At 39.3% G+C, this 14122-nt stretch overlaps 1 protein-coding gene across 3 annotated transcripts in view; it reads right to left on the bottom strand.

Moving 5' to 3' along the window:
- lrmda (leucine rich melanocyte differentiation associated) overlaps window positions 1-14122 on the bottom strand; it is a 232899-nt gene that overhangs the window by 65511 nt on the left and 153266 nt on the right. For all 3 annotated transcript variants that reach the window (XM_047811950.1, XM_027142035.2, XM_047811951.1), the window contains 2 exons: window positions 13798-13937; window positions 11104-11230 (listed from right to left, as the gene is read on the bottom strand). In XM_047811950.1, the coding sequence (XP_047667906.1) occupies window positions 11104-11230; window positions 13798-13937 (267 nt within the window). The remainder of the gene's footprint in view (window positions 1-11103; window positions 11231-13797; window positions 13938-14122) is intronic.

The following is a 14122-nucleotide window of genomic DNA, read 5'->3' as shown; positions in this document are numbered from 1 at the left end:
TCTGTATGTGTGTGTATGATCTTTTGATCAGGCTATAGACAGGCAGGACATTAAGATTTAATGATGCGGTGCTGTGGTCCAGTTAATCTCCTGAGGCCCTGCCTGTTTTCTCAGGTGCAGAAATGTCAAACTCATGTGAAGGCACCACCTCTGGGCGTACACCGTCTGAAGTGTCACTTCTACCTGTTCGGGCAGGTCCGACCCTCCGCTAGCCCTCTCATACATACAAAATACATCTGTTCGACTCTGCACAAAAAAAGGACAGGAAGCCAAACAGACGTGGAAGGATGCTATTACAGCTATTGTCAAATGGTAATAATGCCCCTGTAACACACACTTACTTTAGTTTCTCATTAATCACTGTCTGACCTGACATCCATAAGCTCGCTGCACTGCAAAAAATATCCACCAATAAGAAGCTGGAGTTCTTCCGTCTGTGCTGTCTGAGGCTCTGTGCCTGCAACAGTTCCTCACTCTCTGCAGACACCAGCAGCTTGTTTATTTACTGCTGCATCTTTTAATAGCCAATGAACTCATTGCAAATAAAAGTCAACACTGTCACACCGCTAAACAGTTTGTTCGATTCCTTGTCCCATAAATGGTGAAATATTAATTGACTAACGCAATCCTGTAACGAGAAGATTACGCTCGCTCTAGACGAGGCACTCAAAGTGTCCACACTCATTTCAACTATTTGTAATGCTCAGGTATATACGAGCCAAGCAAAGCTGAGGTGACGGGTCGAGAAAGGTTCAGATATGTGATGTCACTTGGTCAAACAAACAAGAAATAAAATAAACAGCCTAAGTAAATCAGTGAATTACACTTAAATCAACAGTTAAACGAATTCCAACCTACGAAGCTTGGCTTGTAATATCTTAACATAACAGGAGGTCAAACAATTCTCCGTTGAATCAAAATAAATAATGCTGACGAGGGCCTCTACCTGTCGCGTGGTGTCTTAATGATGCAAAGTTAACACACACTAAATAACAGTGTCTCCCAGGGTTGACAGCCTCAGAAATAATTGACCAATATGTTGCAAGCTGAGCTACAGTGGGCTGAGAATCCAATCCTGCAGCTGACAGGATGCATTGAGCATGCCACTAAATTCTGCATTATACACAAAGCAGTGGCAGGTCAGGAAGCCGACTCCTGCAGGCCATTATGTGATGCCATCAATGAGGCTAAATTACCTGCCTCTCCACAATATGCTCCAGTTAACTAATTTCCTGACAGCTTGCTGTCTCACAAGAAAAGCACAGAATTCACTAGCTGTCAGCTGCATGATGGACTATTTCTCTTTTCAAATTCCTCCTTCTTTTGGTTGACATCTCTTCTACACAAACCTTCAGCAAGAGCTTGGGCTGTGTGTGTTTGTGTGTGTTGAGGGGGTGGGGTACGGGTGGTAGAGGGGATCGTAAAGTATTACCGATATGCAGTTGAAATGTTGAATACACAAAATAAGGGTTGATGAGCAAAGTGTATTTATCATAAATCATGCATTATACTCATGATACCAATCAAAAACTTGTTTCAACTCAAGTTGCCCATAACAGGAGCTCAGATCAGAATACAGATTAAATGCCGAGCACACTATTCACCAAAAAAAAAAAAAAAAAAAAAAACCACCACCACCTACCACGAAGCACAACACCGTGTTCTTCACAAAGCCGTGTCAATGCCTGTCTGATTTGCCGCATCTCTTTTCTCTTTTCTCCCTTTGTATGTGTGTATGTTCATTTCAGAGGTGGGCTATCATCATCTCAGGAATGACAGTAGGTGGAAACGCTATCTTTCATTACACACAGCATAAATAGTGTAATCTATCAGGGCTGTCAATCAGAATGATTCATTACAGGCTGTCAGTGAGGAGAGTGACATATTAGAAAAGTTTTGTTAACAATGCCTATTGCGAGTGTGTCTTGCCACAGAGGCGAGTGATTAATGTGTTGTCAGGCTGTAATCCCACACCGCTGGCTAATGAGGCAAGAATTTATCATCTTTACAGAGTGGCAGATGTCAGAACGAAAGGAATCCAAGTGCTGGAAACAATATAGCTTTTTTTTCTTTCTTCTTACTCGGCCTGATGTTTCTGACAAGCTATAAAAACCACAAAGAAGCCTTGTGTAAGCATTCACATGAATGACACAACCTTCTTTTGGAGTCCTTGTGAAACTCTGCAAGTCAACAACTATTGCTGTGAGGAAACAGGTCACATACACTCAGTTTTTCAGTCCACTCGTTTTATATGCAGCAAGAGCTATAAGGAGCTTTTAATCCTTTTTTTTCCTTCTTAGAAATAGGTGAAATGTACTGACTTGCTTTTATTGGGTCTTGCTCCACCCTTCTTTAATGGGCGTGTAAAGTTATTTCTCGTCTCAGTAGCAGAGAGCAGTGAAAGAACTGATCTTGTTTGAGTATGCCTAGCTCGGGTAATGGATTCCCTGCTGCCTTGCTGGCTCCAGCACCCCTGGAGGTCTCAGACTGCTCGCCCCCACAGGAGCCTGACACTGAGTGGGAAAAGCTCCTAGACCCCTTGGGGGAAAAAAAGTCCTTCATCTCTGTCGCAGTCACGTTCTCATCACCCTGCGTATTCTTAGTGTTGATCATTAGATGACGCTGAGTTGAAAATTCAGTTAAAAAAAAAGACAACTAAAAAACTGACTTAAATATTTAAATCCACATACATTTACCTATAGGGTTTTCCTAATATTTGCAATATGCACGCATTCAGTATTCCGAAATTGCCCTAATTACTCACTCAGACAATAACTGTTACAAAAACATGGCATGTAAAGCTGGTTATTCTCTTGTCAATGCACATCTGTCTCCGAGGTCAGAGATATGCTTATCCTTGAACTGACTGAGTGGGAGATAAATCTCTATCAGCATCCCCTCACCCTAATGAAACCTAAATTAAGTGTTACAACAGTAACAGAAGCGACCAAGCCCATTTGCATGTGTATATAAATCATGATGACACAATTAGCGTTATGTGATACAATCAGAGAGAGGATTACTTTAAATTTGCCTAATGATCTGGCTCCATCTAAACTCCGGCTCTGGCACGGTGGCGAGCAATGTGGTGCACATGCACACTGAAGCCTTTTAGAATAAGCCATCTGTGTTTAATTAAGCTGGCAGCATCTTACAATCATCTGAGGAAAACTGAAAAGTTAAACTGTAATTAAACTATGAGAACTGGCGCTGTGGGACGTGCTTGTCTGTGCCTCAGTAATTGCAAAAACATCACTGAGTGAGTATTGTATCTGAAGTGAAACACCAACTCACTTAGCGTTAGCATAACTCAGCCTGTCCACAGATAAGACCCAGACAGGGAATGGAGGCTAAATGCTCTTAAAGGATTTGCATCTTTGGATCAGTGTATGCCTAAGTTAAAAGTTGGCTCATCTTTCACAACTGACAAGGGAAGAATGTTGAAAACAAGCTGTATTTCATTAACAGCAAAAAAAACAACAAAAAAACATTTCCATCATAGTTGAGACGGTTTTCTAAATTCTAGCTAATCTAGCAATGTTATTATTTACAAAACAACACATTGATGTACACGATCACTTCGTTACTGTTTGTAATAAATCCACGGTTGTTAATAAAGTTCTTATTAAAGACTCGATTCTTTAGCCTGCTAACGTTTTTATTAAAAACAGCTTTTTCTTATATCTCATCTCAAAAAGCTGCACAAATGCAAGTGACACATGAGAATACAAACTCCAAATTGTTCTCACTCACATTCCATGAAGCTATACAAATGTAAAACATCGTCATGACTTCTCGAACCGAATTCCGCCAAAACATCTGCTTGTTTTCAAACAGAATCCTATAATATGCCACTTGTGTAATAAGAGTGACGTGACACTGAGGTCAACCGCTCATATCTTTCTGTTTTCTACTAACCCATAAATCAATTGGTGAGCTATTACTAACAATTATCTGTGCTTTAAAGTTTTACGGTCTGTTTATGATGTGCAATGTTATCTGATTTATGTGAACACTGTGAGCCATTGCCTCTAATTGTGAATGTTTTTTTGTTATTTTTTTCTTTTTTTTATGAACAATGCCCTTGCTGTGACCTCCAGAACTCCAGCTGCCAGAGCAGTTTCAACAGCTTCCAAACGCCAGATCTGTGCCGAACTCGGTCCCCTAGGACAGATGAGGAAAGGCCTAGCCTGTCCTCAGCTCTCTTTGACACGACACTTGGAGGAGTCGCTGCTCTGGTCCAGCTGGCTTTGCAGCAGGAGAAACAACAGTATGGTGAGCAGGATGTTTCTCAGGCCTGTAGATAGCCTGCATATGTGTAAGTGGGATGGAGTGTGGAGGTTACTCTGTACTCAACTCCTAAGCCTTGAGGCTTTCAGTTGATGTAGCTCATGTCATAAGGAGGGTACTGAAGCTAACGTTTCCCATAACCGTAAACCCTGTTGTTTATACCACGTGGCATGTTGTTTAAAAATGCAAAGAGCATCCTGTATCGGTGCAGACATACAGAATATGAGTAGTTCACATTTGGCCCGAATACTCAAGTCCGCATCTAAGACTAGTTGTTTGGAAGAGGGACTCGTTATCACAATTCCATGTCACATTTGTACTCAGATTTTTAAGAAAAAAAAGTATTTAAATATTGATTTTTTTGTATTAATACTCATTACTCTTGGTAGCAACAATCAGTGAATACACTTTAAACACTTTCACAGCCAAAATTCATAGAAATAACTTTAATGGATGAGCCATTCTAGCGTAAGATTTTATCCCATGCGTGTAAAACAAGATTTTGTCTTTCACACAACAAAGATGTGAGAATTACAGTAACATTGCTTCATTCCTATGTAACTGCATTGCATTTTATTGTGTTTGGATCATAATCCTATATAATAGTGATACTATGGGACATAGCACATAGCTAGCCTAGACTGAAAATCTCTATAGCCTTGATTGAATAGTCCATATTAATATTTGATATTAATCACTATAACCTTTTCCCCGCCACCAGACGTAACACAATATGTTAAAGAAATCACATTACTCTGTGTACTGAGTGAAGAATAACTTCCATACATGAGTCCCAGACTCCTGTTTTCAAAGGTACAGGGATTAAATCTCTGGACCACTCCTGTGCTCTAAAACAGCTTTCATACTCCATCAAATGTACTGAAATCTCAGGGCAAGTGAGCACAGTTATGAGGGGGAAAAGAACCCTGTAAAAAGTGTGAAAACAACCTGAGTGAACAGACTAGTCCGCTGTTTAAATTAGCATCAGTTTGACGCGAGTTGGTGACAGTTCATCATGCAGTAAAAATAAGGCACTTTATCTCATATTCTGCTCGTGCATAATCTCAACACCAAGCAGAGATATGCCACATGCTACTATCAGCTTCACAAATATAGGTACATCTGTCTGAGAAAAGTGGTAATAAACTTCCGTTTCCGAGCAATTTATTTAGTTGAGTTGCACTTTCCAGCGTGAATGATATTTTATAGCCGTCTCCGAGGAAAGATTTATCCCATAAAATGATTCAGCAAACACACTGAAGGCACAGTGGCACTGAGCTCTATAGCCCCCTGTTTATTATGTTTAAACACTTCAGGGAACTCATAATTCTAACACAAGGAGATGAATATGGCACGAGCCTTTACCAGCCGTACATGAGAGATTACAACGAGAGAGAGAGAGAGAGAGAGAGAGAGAGAGAGAGAGAGAGAGAGAGAGAGAGAGAGAGAGAGAGAGAGAGAGAGAGAGAGAGGAGGAACGAGAAAAGAAAATAATTTGCCCTTCACATGCACAAAATAAAGAAGCAAAAAAACATCAGTTGTGCTCTGTGAGGCATTTTCAGGTGGTCTGTCGCGGCCTGGTTCTGTTGCGCTGTTGTTGTGATATGAACTCCTCTGCTGAGAGGCAGATTAATATGAAAAATGCACAGAGGAGATCCACTTCATAACTTTCCTGGCTCTGCCAGTGTGGATTACCCAGAGTGCAGTCTGTGTGACAAGAACTGATGGGACCTCAGTCCTGGCTCCAGCTGCTCCGGTCTGCTTTTCATTACCCATGAGGAGGATGTGGGAGAAACCTTGTACCCCGACATGAATATCAAGTCAAACACTTCATCCAAGCACAACCTAGTTGACATTTCAGAGACATTGCACTTTTATGTACCTACCAAACATTATTTTGTTAAGGGAGTGGGAGCAGTTACTTCATCCTCTGTAAAATGTGTTTAAGATGCAGATGTCAATGAAACATTCACAGGCCTGAATCCTGACCAACTGATGCCTGCAGAAAAGGGTTTGTACAGGTTGCCAAATTGTTGTCAAAGTGTTTTGACAGATATGGCTAGTTAAACGCAATACTTTAACAACATTTGTGGTACTTCAGAAGATGCCGAAAAAGCAGCCTACACATAACCACATGTATTTTTCCAAAAGATGCCCAGTCACTCGATGTGGTTTCACGCCATCACATTCCATGACCTATGAGACTTCTAATAGAATTATCACATTATAGCATTCCTGCATGCCCAATTTCCACCCCCAACCCCCCAAAAAACCCCAAAAAAACAAACCCATAACACAAGGCTTTCGAAGTACCTCTTCTTAGCACTGACTCTAGGGAGGGATCCTGATTAGCCTTTTCCAATTCCCTTGTTTTCTGCACATACTTGTTTAACACCCTTTATTTAGAACACTCACTCTCAAAAAAATCCAATAAAAAGCATTCCCAATTAGGCTGTCCTCATAACTACAGCTCGCAACATGACCTTCCTGCTTTGCAACACACATCAGCAATGCAGAGACACCGACACGTGCGAGACAGCTCATTTTCTACCACTTCCATTAATACATAGTTTTGAGGCCAGTGGAGCATGCGGGAAGGAAAAATCAATGCAGAAGAGAAAAGGATTTGCAACAGGCTATAATAAATGTCTCTTTGAGCTAAAGCGTGCACATGCTAAATATTTCAATCCGTTCAAAACGCAGTGTCGTTTTCAACCAGGAGATTTGTGTCAAGGCAAAGCAAAAAAAAAAAAAAAGAAAGAAGGAGAAAGTATTGTCATAATGGTTTCAAAACAATAAAGATGCTTTCCGTTAAGCAATCTGGGTTTCAAACTCTCTGGATACAATTTTTGAGTCTTGGAAAAGGTCAAAAAGTTCAAACGTTATGGTATTCATATTGTATTAAAGTGTGCTGGAGTTTGATGCAAACCATGTGGCGTTCCAGCATGTAATGCCATAATGTCATGATTGAAAAGCAGCTTCAATCGTGGTCACACTCAATTTTAATGCGATTCAAAGCTCTCAAAAGTTCACAACGACCTCTAAATGGTATGATTAACCATTTTGCCGACACAAAAAAATGAACTGTGTATGAGCTTTTCAGTAAATCTGCTGCTTTAACAGACACATTAGACAAGGGGTTCACAAACTTTCTGGGCAAATGACCCCAGATGAACATTATACAATTTCCTTCACCAGTCTGCATTTTTTCCAGACTTTATAATTTATCACCACTATAACGTGAACACTTTATGTCAGTAACATATGTGCTACACAAGCTGACTAAACATCAAAGGAATATTGATTGCATTCGCTTTCCTGTCTAGTGGGAAGGTGAGCATGCATTTCTTGACACGGCTTTTCGAGTGATATATAAGAAATAAAACACGACAGGGTGTATAGTTAGAGGAAAGTATCCCACGCTGGGGTGGCGAGATATGGCCTTGACGTGAAGCAGAGGGATCTGGTTTATACTTAACACTTGACTTTGCCTGCATCTGCACAAGCAGGCACTCTTCTTCAAACACTCACCTGAGTATTATAGACACATCTGGAGCTTTAAATGCCAAGTTCACTAGATGGTATGTCAAAGCTAATACATTCCAGTCCATCAGGCTTCCATGTCAAACTCTTAAATGTTTAGTGTCTTCATGCACAGCAACGTTAAACACACGGATGAGCTCTGGTTAAACTTTCCCCTGTGGTCCTGTTGTCATGAGCTGCATCAGATTGGAAACTTTTTCCCATTTATATTTGTACAAATCTCAGAAAACCCAGATCACTGGTATGCAAAACAGATCTCAGTAGGTTTGAAGGCTATATTAGAGGTTTTTTAAAATCTAGTTATTGGAATCGGAGGCCGTGGAGGCCATATTTGTCGTCCACTTTGAAGGGAGATACGTGACACAACGGTGTGGTACAGGTACACAAATAAAATAAGGCTTTGTATAATCTATAGCTGTCATTAGAATAAAAGTAACCAGTCTGCCTGAATCCCAGTTTTAACTGCTGTGCTTTCTGTCTGCTTCCAACAGGCTCCAAAGAAGAGACAATGCACAATATTTTGGGGATTTAAACATGGGTTTATATGGAAGTGTATCTTTTCTGTGAGATATGATTAAGACAAATGAGAAAAGGGCTTTTTGGCAAAAAAATAAAAGCCATGGTCATGCATTAGGTGCACATTAAACACACTTTAATATCATTACATAGAAAGGGCATTGTTTTCAAGAGAAAATGTAACACGAGTTGTATTATGCGGTCTGGTCTGGCCTGTGTCTTTTCCACATAACATTCTAAACTGTATTTTAAAAACCCACTATTTATTATATTACGAAAGTAAACATTTGCAATAATATTTCAGATATATGGTATTCTATGATTCCTTTCTGAACACCGCTCTACATCTCCAGCTCTTCTACTCTGCGCACTGCACTGAAGATGAATGGGAAATTTGTGAAATTGAATGTGCTAATTACAGGCTGCTGTAACATGGTTAAAACCAGCGTGTCTTTCAATGTAAGACACCCCGCTGGATGGAACATCAAAGCAAACACAAATAACTAATTATGCCATCATCTTCAGGCGGCTGTGCTCGGTGCTAGCTTGTCTCCGCAGCTTGTTAATTGGTGACCTGCACTATTGGTCAGCAGACAATCGGCGTGATGATGAAGCCAATTAGAGCTGGGGAGTACACATGGCCCGCAGAGCTTGTTGTGGCTGCCACATTACGTCTTACCTAATTCAAAACAAACGCTGGGGAAGTGCTGGCATGACAGCCGGTGCGGGCACGAGCACGGGACTCTCCGACGTGGCCGACTTTCCCTATCTGCCTCTCAAAACGAGCCCCACAAAGGCACCTATTGTGCAGAGGAGCACGCCTTCAGAGCATTAAAGCAGAGTTTAATCCAGTTAAGTGCATGGAGCAGTGCAGAGACCTGACTGAGTTTTCTAACATATCCGCTTCTATTTAGGTGTGCTGTTAAAATGGCAAATGAAATGTACAGCTTTACTACCTCACCGTGTTTCAAGTCTATTGCGTTAAATACAATTGACTGTGATGTTCCGATAACACATATTTCATAAATGTAAAAATAAATAAGTAAGTAAGTAAGTAAGTAAGTAAGTAAGTAAGTAAATAAATAAATAAATAAATAAATAAATAAATAAATAAATAAATAAAAATCTATGCTGTGTAGCCAGGATTGGTTTAGTTTATTCTGCCAGAATCGTGACACAATACATCATTCAATAGTTTGTAACTAACCAACTCCAAACATGCCAGAATCAGCCTCACTCATCACAATGATTTGCCATTCTGTTTCGCAACTTTAACGTTGAATAAAATAAGCGACGTCAACATCTTGAAACCAGACATTAACTGCTTGCCTCAATGTGATGATGAATGATCTGCTCCTTTTGCACTATAGGAAATCCCATGTTGACTCATGAGAGCAGCCCCTGTCAGGAGACCGCTTTGTTCTTGCCAAACCTACCACCATATTTACCTTTCAAATCCAGCATGCAGCTCTGGGGATGGTGCTGCGATAAAGCCGAAACCACAACATAAATATTTTAAGACTGCACAATTACATGGAATCAGATCTTAGTGAAGTTGTTCGTTTATATGCCCTGAAGCAGAAGGCAAAAAAAAAAGAGAAGGGTGGGCAAAATAAAAGAAATAAGATTAGAAAACAATTTTGGAAGAGGAAATGTATCTGAAAAACATGAAAAAGTGTGTGTGTGTGTGTGTGTGTGTGTGTGTGTGTGTGTGTGTGTGTGTGTGTGTGTGTGTGTGTGTGTGTGTATAAAGTGAATGGGAGCATGATGATGTCCAGTGTATCTAATGTGAGGCCTACATGTGCTGTTGAAAGAGAACAGGACAGGAGAATCATGGCATCAAAGAGTCGAACATATACAGCAGAAGACATTATGCTTGAGCAAAGTATATATTAAAGAAGTTGTTCACTCTGCTGTATTTTATTTATTTTATTTATTTATATATATTGTATTTATTTATTTTTAGAAAGTTCATAGGGAGACGTAACTAATTCAGGTACAGAGTTAAATAAGAAAAAGAAAAAAGCCCTCAGAAGAAAACTCAAATTCTAACGGTCAGGATTTTTTAAACTTTTTCATTTAAAAAAAAAAAAAAAAAAAAAAAAAAAAAAAGAGAGAGAGAGAGAAAGAGTTTCTTTTTTACACTCAGCATTTCACAGTTGAATTTCATTTCATATTAATTTGAAAGCCAATGCAGAGTTAGTGGAAATGCTGCCATGACTCTAAGCTCCAGAATATAATGCAGCTACGAAAAAGTAGCTCTGAGTTACAGACTCCATAGGATTTAGTACAGCTACTTAGTGATCTACGATGTGATGCGCGGCAAAGACAACTAAGAATTCTAATGTAAAACAAATCATGAAGACTAAATGTCATTATATAAAGATTAGACACTCTACAGTCTTGCTATTTATTAGAACTTCTATGATCTATCAATTGTTTAGATGCAACCTTCACAACAGAATTAATTCTTTTTCATTTACATTACATTTCTGGGATATGGCAGATGCCTTTGTCCAGAGCAAGTCACACTTAATCTTATTTTATGCAACTAAAGGTTAAGTGCCTTGCTCAGGGGCCCAGCAGTGACAGCTTGTTGGACCTGGGATTTAAACTCATAACCTTCTGATCAGTGACCCAACAACCTTAACCACTAAGCTATCACATCCCACATTTAATACTGCCTTAAGGCACAATGTCAGCCTCATGGCTGTTCTATTATTGTAATGAAAAAGGAAATAAGTAGACACGGACCTGCTCATTTTTGGGCTTGACCACCTTCATGAACACGCCGCGGGACTGTGCCTCCAGATGTTCAGACTGAGTCACTCTCCTGCTGTCCAGAAACTTCAAGTTCCTCAGTTTATGCAGCACAAAGTACCTGCACACCATGAAAACAGTCAGTAATAACTCTGCACCTCATTTACTCGGAGTTAATATCATAAACAGAAGGTTTTTGAATTTTATTTAGATTATATATATATATATATATATATATATATATATATAATCTAAAAAAAATTCAAAACATTAACGACATTTAGGAAAAAAATAGAACAAGCCGAGTTCTATATGTTTCTGAGTGTCAGATTCCTTTTATTAACAACATGAAAAGTAAAAGCCTGTTTACATAGTGTTAATTTAATAGTGCTGATATTCGTGAATAGAAAAATCACCTTCACTGTGGATAAAGAAAAAATTAGGACAGTGTATATATATATATATAAATAGATTGGAAAATAAAATACATAGACTTCATCTGTCAAGCTGTCATTGCTGTAACATTACAGATGTCTTTTTTAAGCTTTCACACACTCACTATCTTTCATTCAGAGGCAGAAAGTGACATGAGATAATAATACGAATATGGAGATGACAACAGAATCTTTCACAGGCTGACTGGAATGGTGGAAGCGACATGTCAAGATTAAGCTTTAGAAAGAGAGAGAGTGAGTGAGTGAGTGAGTGAGAGAGAGAGAGAGAGAGAGAGAGAGAGAGAGAGAGAGAGAGAGAGAGAGAGAGAGAGAGTGAGTGAGTGAGTGAGAGAGAGAGGGGGGGGGGAGCTGATGTGTATATGGACAGCAAACAGATCCCAACTGAGCTCTCATGCACAAGCCAGTGATGAGCTGATGACGATGCTGATGATGATAATGATGCTGACAACGATGGAAGAAGACAGCAACCCTGTGCTACATATTCATTACAGATGCCACAAATAAAACAGAATTTCACATTGATCTTATTAAGATATGTTTGGAGCAAAATGTTCCTCGGCATATTGCGCATGTCCATCAAAACTGAGTATAAATATTTATTTGCTTGTGCAGCTCTTCATAATCGCTGTACACATGACCTATACTGCTACAGTTATGATTACACGTGTGAATATCAATACACATGCAGATGTGTTCATTAAATAAACGCTAAATCATTTTAGGTACCGTATATGCAACATGTTGTCAGGTGTTTCCTGATTATTATACATTGTGTAGTGCTTACTCAACCTCAGCCAACACCTGAAGCCACACTGCCTTTAACTTTTAGTCTGCAAAACTCATTTTAAATAAGACAGGTGGAAATGTACTGAAGTGCTGCTAGTGGGAAATAAATCCTGAGCATTGTAGTAAACAATGATGAATGATTAGGAAAATAGTAGTAAAACGCACAGAGTCATTTCATTCAGCGAATTAAAATATGCAGTGTATTACTATGCCACTGCTGAGGATGCTGTATTTATTTTGACACGTGTTTGCTCCGAGGTCAGTCGGGCCGTGACCCGTGTGTCGTCTAAGCCTGTCAGATATAAAATCTACATCACGGACAAACTGATGTTATGTGACACGTTATGAATATTCCAGCACAGATTCACACTTGCTGTCAGTATGGCCTTCCCCAGCACTAATTGAAGTATGGAGGCACTGTAAGCAAGTGGCGACATTTAGGTTCATCTGTACGCTAAATGATTCATACCGAACTCAGTGTCAGATAAACTGCTCCACAGACAAAAGACGGTATTCTCTTCCCCTCCTGCGCTCGTCTGCTCCCTCCCTGTAGCCGACAGGGTTTCATGTTGAAAAGTTGACAAATGGTGGTAACATAGCATGGCATTGCACTCCCATGGGCCCGGGCTCGATAATGAATGCATTGTTTCATCTTGTAAGCAACGATACCAAACTCTCATTGGTGGTTATCACAATTCACACATGAAATCGATTTTGCAACTCATTGCAAAGGAAGGAATAAAAGGTGAGGTTGAGTACCTTTAAGAGAAATGAGCTAATATCTTCGTCGTCTTCTTTTTTTTTTTTTTTTGCCTGTGCCATCTAGTTTAATTTATGTCATCCGTTTATGTTGGAAAAGTTTACAGAATGCATCCTTAGAAAAATATGCTTTTGCAGGTTATGTTAAAAACATCAGCTGTAAGAGGTATCAGTCACCGTGCGAGTGTCACAGTGAAATCTTTTTCTTTTTTACATTTCATTAAATATACTAACAGTTCAAAATGTTATGTTACTTTATCACAATAACTTATAGGTTTGTGCCACAAATATTAAAAATAAATAAACAAACAAACAAACAAATAAATAAATAAATAAATAAATAAATAAATAAATAAATAAATAAATAAATAAATAAATAGCCACACTAATGCAATAGCCATGTGTTGAACAGGTATATTTGTATTTTTGTAATGTTGAATGTCAATCATTTGTCATAAACTTCTTGTTAATGATTAACAGAGTGTGGGCTTCAATTTATATCAAAAATGCCCATGCAAATGTTTATTTATTTATTCCAAATGTTAACATGAGAATAAAAATATGGTGAAATTTTGGGTCAATTGTTGACCTTTTTAGTGGAAACTGTATAAAATAAAAAATAAAAAAAAAGGTGAAATTGAATTACCTTAACTATGCTGTGAGTGCATGTGTGTGTGTTGCTTCAGACCTGTATCTCTGGTAATCATCCTCATCTTTATCCAGGCTGACCAGCTGATTTGGACAGGCCTCATTTCCCAGCAGGCTCAGGTACTCTAGAGCTGGTGTCACTTCCTGCAAATGCTCAAGCAAGGCCTCAATGTCTGAGAGGTATCAAAGTCAAGGAATTCAAGCAATATACATGTGCTGTTGTCTGGCTCACCTCCTCTAAGCGCATTCAACAATCACCATGTTAGAAGGAATAAGATCAGCTACGTTTACAGTGAGAATCTGGCCAGGGTCACATTTGGCTGTCTCCATCCTGTGCCTTGCTCTCCATTTCCTAGGTGGTTTGG

The sequence above is a fragment of the Tachysurus fulvidraco genome, chromosome 4 (assembly GCF_022655615.1).
Source record: "Tachysurus fulvidraco isolate hzauxx_2018 chromosome 4, HZAU_PFXX_2.0, whole genome shotgun sequence".
NCBI classification, from domain to species: Eukaryota; Metazoa; Chordata; class Actinopteri; order Siluriformes; family Bagridae; genus Tachysurus; species Tachysurus fulvidraco.
This window is presented reverse-complemented; position numbering and strand designations above follow the sequence as displayed.